This window comes from Chiloscyllium punctatum, chromosome 42, assembly GCF_047496795.1.
Source record: "Chiloscyllium punctatum isolate Juve2018m chromosome 42, sChiPun1.3, whole genome shotgun sequence".
NCBI lineage: Eukaryota > Metazoa > Chordata > Chondrichthyes > Orectolobiformes > Hemiscylliidae > Chiloscyllium > Chiloscyllium punctatum.
The window spans coordinates 54471883-54480661 of NC_092780.1; the positions used below are offsets into that span (position 1 = coordinate 54471883).

General features: G+C 43.3%; 1 protein-coding gene across 1 annotated transcript; it reads right to left on the reverse strand.

Moving 5' to 3' along the window:
* Positions 1–3349: 3349 nt before the first annotated feature.
* Positions 3350–8518, reverse strand: LOC140465573 (probable G-protein coupled receptor 139). The gene is made up of 2 exons (XM_072561116.1): positions 8452–8518; positions 3350–4290 (listed from the first exon to the last, which is right to left on the reverse strand). The coding sequence occupies exons 1-2, from the start codon at positions 8516–8518 to the stop codon at positions 3350–3352; spliced, it is 1008 nt and encodes a 335-aa protein (XP_072417217.1).
* Between the last annotated feature and the right edge of the window lie 261 nt (positions 8519–8779).

Sequence of the window (8779 nt, forward strand, 5' to 3'; positions counted from 1 at the left end):
GAAAAGGAAACTATGATGCGATCAGACGTGAGTTGGGAAGCATGGACTGGGAGCAATTGTTCCATGGAAAGGACACTATAGACATGTGGAGACTGTTTAAGGAACAGTTGTTGCAAGTGATGAATAAATATGTCCCTCCGAGACAGGCAAGAAGGGGTAAGATAAAGGAACCTTTGATGACGAGAGCAGTGGAGCTTCTCATCAAAAGAAAGAAGGCAGCTTACATAAGGTGGAGGAAGCAAGGGTCTTGTTCAGCTCTGGAGGATTACAGGCAGGTGAGGAAGGAGCTCAAAAATAGTCTGAGTAGAGCCAGGAGGGGGCACAAAAAAGACTTGGCAGGAAGGATTAGGGAGAATCCAAAGGCATTTTACACGTATGTGAGGAATAAGAGAATGATCAAAGAAAGAGTAGGGCCGATCGGGGATAGCATAGGGAATTTGAGTATAGAGTCTGAGGAGGTAGGGGAACCCATAAATGAGTTTTTTGCTTCTGCCTTTATACTAAAGAAAAAGGACCTTGTAGTGAATGAAACCATTGAGGAGCAGGTAAGCATGCTGAAATGGATAGAGATTGAGGAAGCTGATGTGCTGAAAATTTTGTCAAACATTAAGATTGACAAGTCACCAGGCCAGGACCAGATTTGTCCTCGACTGCTTTGGGAAGTGAGAAATGTGATTGCTTCACCACTTGTGAAGATCTTTTCTACCTCGCTCTCCACTGGAGTCGTACCTGAGGACTGGAGAGAGGCAAATGTAATTCCTCTCTTCAAGAAAGGAAATAGGGAAATCCCTGGCAATTACAGACCAGTCAGTCTCACATCTGTCGTCTGCAAGGTGTTCGAAAGGATTCTGAAGGATAGGATTTATGACCATCTGGAAAAGCATGGCTTGATTAAATGCAGCCAGCCGGCTTTGTGAGGGGCAGGTCATGCCTCACAAATCTTGAGTATTTTTGGGGATGTGACTAGAAAAGTTGATGAGGGTCGAGCTGTGGATATGGTGTATATGGACTTCCGCAAGGCATTTGATAAGGTTCCCCATGGTAGGCTCGTTCAGAAGGTCAGGAGGAATGGGATTCAGGGAAATTTAGCTGTCTGGGTACAGAATTGGCTGGTCGACAGAAGACAGCGAGTGGTAGTGGAAGGAAAATATTCTGCCTAGAAGTCAGTGGTGAGTGGTATTCAACAGGGCTCTGTCCTTGGGACTCTACTGTTTGTAATTTTTATTAATGACTTGGATGAGGAGATTGAAGGATGGGTTAGTAAGTTTGCAGATGACACAAAGGTTGGAGGTGTCATTGACAGTATAGAGGGCTGTTGTAGGCTGCAGCGGGACATTGACAGGATGCAGAGATGGGCTGAGAGGTGGGAGATGGAGTTCAACCTGGATAAATGCGAGGTGATGCATTTTGGAAGGTCGAATTTGAAAGTTGAGTACAGGATTAAAGACAGGATTCTTTGCAGTGTGGAGGAACAGTGGGATCTTGGGGTGCAGGTACATCGATCCCTTAAAATGGCCACCCAAGTGGACAGGGTTGTTAAGAAAGCATATGGTGTTTTGGCTTTCATTAACAGGGGGATTGAGTTTAAGAGCAGTGAGATCTTGTTGCAGCTCTATAAAACTTTGGTTAGACCGCACTTGGAATACTGCGTCCAGTTCTGGTCGCCCTATTATAGGGGAGATGTGGATGCTTTGGAGAGGGTTCAGAGGAGGTTTACCAGGATGCTGCCTGGAATAGAGGACTTATCTTATGAAGAGAGGTTGACTGAGCTCAGACCTTTTTTCATTGGAAAAAATGAAGAGAGGGGACCTAATTGAGGTGTACAAGATAATGAGAGGCATAGATAGAGTCGATAGCCAGAGACGTTTTCCCAGGGCAGAAATTGTTAACACGAGGGGTCATAGTTTTAAGCTGTTTGGCGGAAAGTATAGAGGGAATGTCAGAAGCAGGTTCTTTACGCAGAGAGTTGAAAGAGCATGGAATGCATCGCCAGCAGTTGTGGAAGCAAGGTCATTGGGGATATTTAAGAGACTGCTGGACATGCATATGGTCACAGACATTTGAGAATTCGTACATTAGGTTTACCTTACATGGGGATCAATGGTCGGCACAACATCGTGGGCTGAAGGGCCTGTTCTGTGCTGTACTGTTCCATGTTCTATTTAACGTCTCTTCTTCCTCAGGCAGCAGAGGAAATTTGGCATGATGGTGAATACCCTTGCCAATTTTTATAGGTGTGCTAGCAAGAGCATTTTGACTGGGTATATCACTATGGTAACTGTACCATTCCTGATTGGAGATGGTTACATAGAGTGGTGAACCCGGCCCAGACAATCACAAAGGCCAACCTCCCATCTATACAATCCATCTACCAGGCCCGCTGTCAAGGAAAGGCCGCCAGCATTCTCAAAGATCCATCCCACCCTAGCAATGTTTTTCTACAACCTCTACCATCGGGGAGAAGGTACAGAATCCTGAACACACGCACCAGCCGGTTTCGTAACAGTTTCTATCCTACTTCGATCAAATACTGAATGAACTCACAAACTCTTAACATTCAGCTGTACCTGTGTTTTTGTTTTTGCTGCTGTTTATCTATTATTTACTCATCTATGCTACTTAACTCTGTGATCTGCCTGTATTGCTCGTAAATCAAAGCTTTTCACTGTGCCTCAGTACATGGGACAATAAATTCAATTCAATTCTCTCAGACTCACACATGACAAGAATGTTGAGACAATAAAGTAACTGGCTGTCACTGACTGGATAGCTTCAGTACGTTGTGAGGTAATTACAGCAGCTACATAACTTCACCTTATTCCTTTTTGCACGCTGTTGTATAGCTCTAGATTATACACTGGATTAAAAACACTGGACTGTTCTTTTCCACACAGCCCACAGTTTGATTGGCTTCTGTGAATTCTAACTCTGGGACACTGTTTCAACCCTGAATTTCTTGAGAACAGAAATCTCCTCCACTGTCAGTTTGACTGTCCAAGAACCTGGGAATCCTCCTTGATGTGTACCCCATGAGTAATTTGCCCAGCTCACATTATTTAAGACATTATGTTTCCTTATCCACAGCCATCACGATCCTCACTAACACGACCATAACTACTGTTAATAATAAGACATGTTTATAATAACAGAAGTAGCGATAATGCGAAAACGAGAATAATAACTTGAGTCAACATTTCCAATGAATGGGATATTTGATTCCGTACTGAGTTTAATTATTTTTTCCCTGAGTAGGTATGAAGAATAGACAATCGATGTGATTGAGCTGAAGTTGGGATGGTCAGTGTTGTTGACATTGGGTTGTACCTCCAGCTGTCATCTTTCAGAATTTCTATTTGACAGTTTTCCCCTGATCTGCTGAAGAAAACGAAACTGTCAGTTTGCACCTTTTTATAAAGAATTTAACAATTGACGTCACCAAATATTTTACTGAACTTTTTAATTGCTCTCTGAACTTGGCCTGAGTCACCACGTAAATAAATGTGTTTGTGCAGCAGCTAAGATTCCGCAGCATATAGGCAACATTTTCAAAGATATAGAAGGAATACTCATCTAGGTAAGAAGAGACATTAAAAATATATAAAATATACACTAACCAAAGAAGTATAAAACTGCCCGAAATGCTGAAGAGTAAAATCACAGACTTTCTTCTGTTTCCCATCTCTGGGTCACTGTGGTCCAGGGCCTTGTTTTGACACTTTAGGCCCTTTCGGATTCGACTGACCTTGAAAATGTGTTTGACTGTCAGAATGTTGAGGAACAGAATTAACCCGAATGGTATCAATGGGGTTAAAACCTTTTCAAACCTCCGAAATCCAATCCATCTCGTGTCAGTAAAATAACTTCGCTTATTAGAGCAGAAAAACGGTACATTATCAATTATCACTTTAGGTTTAAATCTGAAGTAGATGGGAATATTTTTTAAACAGAGCAGAGTGCCTGTTGTTGAGAGAACCACGGCTGCAGTTTTCTTGGTACAATATCTCGTTTTCAACTTCTGGTAACAAATGGCTACAAATCGGTCAAAGGTGAAAGAGACAGTGAACCAGACAGAACAGTCGATAGCTGCACGGAGCAAGACATAACGAACACTGCATACAGGAGTGATACTCAGGAAATTTAATGGGAAATAATAGTCATTGATTCGATGAAGTATGACATTAGTAATTATTGCCAATAGATCCGCTGCTGCCATGACAACCAGGTGCAAAGTGATGCATGGAGAAAGGCCACACTTTCCCTGCGATAAAACCACGATTGCCAACACATTAACTGTACAAAGAGAAGCAGAACACACCACAACTGAGATGTGATATCACTGACAGTTTCCCGATTAAAGCCAAGCCTACAAGGGCGAGATTTAAAACAAAATGCGTGAGGACCCGGCTACGGTTAAATCATAGATTATTTTGTTAAATATTTCAATAAAATTATAATTATGTCTGTTCTTGATTTCATTAGCCTCATAGAACATAGAACATAGAACATAGAAGAATACAGTGCAGTACAGGCCCTTTGGCCCTCGATGTTGCGCCGATCAAAGCCCACCTAACCTACACTAACCCACTATCCTCCATATACCTATCCAATGCCCGTTTAAATACCCATAAAGAGGGAGAGTCCACCACTGCTACTGGCAGGGCATTCCATGAACTTACGACTCGCTGAGTGAAGAACCTACCCCTAACATCAGTCCTATATCTACCCCCCCTTAATTTAAAGCTATGCCCCCTTGTAATAGCTGACTCCATACGTGGAAAAAGGTTCTCACTGTCAACCCTATCTAACCCCCTAATCATCTTGTACACCTCTATCAAATCACCCCTAAACCTTCTTTTCTCCAAAGAAAACAACCCCAAGTGCCTCAGCCTTTCCTCATAGGATCTTCCTACCATACCAGGCAACATCCTGGTAAACTTCCTCTGCACCCGTTCCAGTGCCTCCACATCCTTCCTATAGTATGGCGACCAAAACTGCACACAATATTCCAGATGCGGCCGCACCAGAGTCTTATACAACTGCAGCATGACCTCAGGACTCTGGAACTCAATTCCTCTACCAATAAAAGCCAGTACGCCATATGCCTTCTTCCCTGCACTATTTACCTGGGTGGCAACTTTCAGAGATCTGTGTACATGGACACCAAGATCCCTCTGCTCTTCCACACTACCAAGTAGTCTACCATTAGCCCAGTAATCCATCTTTTTATTACTCTTACCAAAGTGAATCACTTCACACTTAGCTACATTGAACTCCATTTGCCACCTTTCTGCCCAGCTCTGCAGCTTCTCTATATCCCGCTGTAACCTGACATATCCTTCCTCACTGTCTACAACTCCTCCGACTTTCGTATCATCCGCAAACTTGCTCACCCAACCTTCTAACCCTTCCTCCAGGTCATTTATAAAAATGACAAACAGCAATGGTCCCAAAACAGATCCTTGCGGAACACCGCTAGTGACGGCACTCCAAGATGAACCTTTGCCATCAACTACTACCCTCTGTCTTCTTCCAGAGAGCCAATTCCTAATCCAAACCTCCAACTCACCCTCAATGCCATATCTCTGTATTTTCTGCAGTAGCCTACCATGGGGGACCTTATCAAACGCCTTACTAAAATCCATATATACCACATCTACCGCTTTCCCCTCATCTACCTCCTTAGTCACCTTCTCAAAGAATTCAATAAGGTTTGTGAGGCACGACCTGCCCTTCACAAAACCATGCTGACTATCCTTGATCACATCATTCTTATCCAGATGTGCATAAATCCTATCCCTTACAATTCTCTCTAAGACTTTGCCCACAAAAGAAGTGAGACTCACTGGCCTCTAGTTACTAGGATTATCCCTACTCCCCTTCTTGAACAAGGGAACCACGTTTGCTAGCCTCCAGTCCTCTGGCACTACTCCTGTCGACAAAGAGGACACAAAAATCAAGGCCAATGGCTCTGCAATCTCCTCCCTTGCTTCCCAGAGAATCCTAGGATAAATGCCATCAGGCCCAGGGGACTTATCTATTTTCACCCTTGCCAGAATTTCCAACACCTCTTCTCTACATATCTCAAAGCCATCCATTCTACTTATTCGTGCCTCAGTATTCATATCGACAACAATGTCCTGTTCCTGAGTGAATACTGACGAAAAGTATTCATTCAGCGCCTCCCCAATCTCTTCAGCCTCCACACGCAACTTCCCATTACTATCCTTGATTGGACCTATTCCTTCCCTAGTCATTCTTTTATTCCTAACATACCTATAGAAAGCCTTAGTGTTTTCCCTAATCCTACCAACTAAGGACCTTTCATGTCCCCTCCTTGCTGCTCTTAGCTCTCTCTTCAGGTCCTTCCGGGCTACCTTATAACTCTCAATCGCCCCTATTGAACCTTCACGCCTCATCTTTACAAAGGCCGCCCTCTTCCATTTAACAAGGGATTCCAACTCCTTATTAAACCACGGCTCCCTCACACGACCCTTTCCTCCCTGCCTGATAGGTACGTACTTATCAAGGACACTCAATAGTTGCTCCTTGAACAAGTTCCACATATCAATTACGCTCTTGCCTTGGAATCTACTTTTCCAATCCACACATCCTAAGTCATGCCTCAACGCATCATAATTTCCCTGCCCCCAGCTGTAACTCTTGCCCTGTAGTACACACTTATCCCTCTCCATCACTAGACTAAAAATCACCGAATTGTGGTCACTGTCCCCAAAGTGCTCACCTCCCTCTAGTTCTAATACCTGGCCTGGTTCGTTACCCAGAACCAAATCCAGTATGGCCTCACCTCTTGTTGGCTTATCTACATATTGCGTCAGGAAACTCTCCTGCACACATTGCACAAACACTGACCCATCTAATGAACTTGAGCTATAGCTTTCCCAATCAATATCAGGAAAGTTAAAGTCTCCCATAACAATCACCCTATTACTGTCACTCTTCTCCTGAATCATCTTCGCAATCCTTTCTTCAACGATTCTAGGACTATTAGGAGGCCTGTAAAAGACTCCTAACAGGGTGACCTCACCTCTCCTATTCCTAACCTCAACCCAAACTACCTCAGATGGCAAATCTTCGTCCATCTTCCTTTCCACCGCTGTAATACTATCTTTGACAAGCAAAGCCACACCCCCCCCTCTTTTACCCCCACCTCTGACCCTACTAAAACATTTAAACCCTGGAACCTGCAACAGCCAATCCTGTCCCTGATCTAGCCATGTCTCCGTAATAGCCACAACATCGAAGTCCCAGGTACCAACCCACGCTGCGAGTTCACCTACCTTATTTCGTATACTTCTGGCATTAAAGTATACACACTTCAAGCCATGGTTAAATAAGACAAATGTGTGTTCTGCTTCAAGCCGAATGATTGAACCACATTTGGAACAGAGCGCCTTACACTTACATTCAGATAAATAAGAGTTCGGCTCAGGGCTGTCTCCGGAGTATATTTTGAGAGGTTTGGGATGGTGGGGTTATGGGAATTGGTCTGGTCGCATATTCAAATTATATCGGAGAGATTGCAGAAATTAGGACATTTTTTGTTAGACGTGTTTCCGTTCAGCGCATATGAGAGACATTAGTCATGAACCAACAGAGACAATATAAATATCAAAGTGTTTAGAAATGGAATGTGGGGTAACATAATGACGACATTGTGGGCGCCCAGTTTAAATTTCACTAATAAAAGATGGTCTCTCAGAAATCCACGAATGAATTCAAATAAATCCTTTACTCAAAGAGTTGTGAGAAAATGGAGTGTCTGCCATGTGCAGTAAACGAGATGAATAATTGTATAAAGGAAGCGAAATCTCTCAAACTCTGGAAAACTGGTATACTAAATGTTTACTACATAATATTTAAATCATTATATCAGCTTGCTCATGACCCCAAATTGGCAGCTTCCTGGGGAGGGGAATAGCTCAGGCAGCAGCAGTGAGTCCAACAATAACACGACTTGGAAGAAATGTCCATTTCGGCCCTGCTCTGAAAAGCATCCTGGACCGAACGGTCCTTCAGAAACCCAGAGGGTCAGTGCAGTCAGGTTTGTATTCCCGTTCGGGCCTGAACTCGGTAATATGATAATATACTCAACGGGGCCAATAAGAATGGATTCACACAGGGACCATTGATTTAACCGTGCATGACTTCCCAAAAAAGTATAAAATGTTATAACAGAGAACAGAATTGAAATCCAGGCAGTTGAGCCAACAGATTAATTCACACAAGTCATTCACGATGACTGTAATGATATTCCTGACTACCTTTATAGAGATGGCACAACAAGCTCCACATGAAGAGACAGATGACACTCGAGAATATCGAGCTATTTCCACGGTCACGGAAGCAGCTCGAGCTGTTGAGTAATTCCACACAGAACAGTAATTACCTCATGCACATCATTCTGCAATCTCATGGTTTACAGACACTTACCAGGTACCCCAATGACCGCCAGCATCAGGTAACATATTTTTCTGACTAACTGAATTGGTCGATGCATTTTCGTTATGAATTATTCTGTCCCTTCGTGCTGATGGGCAAATCACTGAATTACCTTCATTTCCAGAGCATGTATCTTATGCCCTAAAAGTTATCCACTGGGACACTGAGGTTTCAACATTGCTCAACCTGTTTTCGCCTCATTTGAGCAAACAGCTTGCAATTGTTGCCTTAATTCTCTGTTGATGGGACAGGTTTAGCGATGAGGTGGTGCAACGCAATGTTCTCATGAGGTTTATCGAATCGCTGCAAGGACAACTTC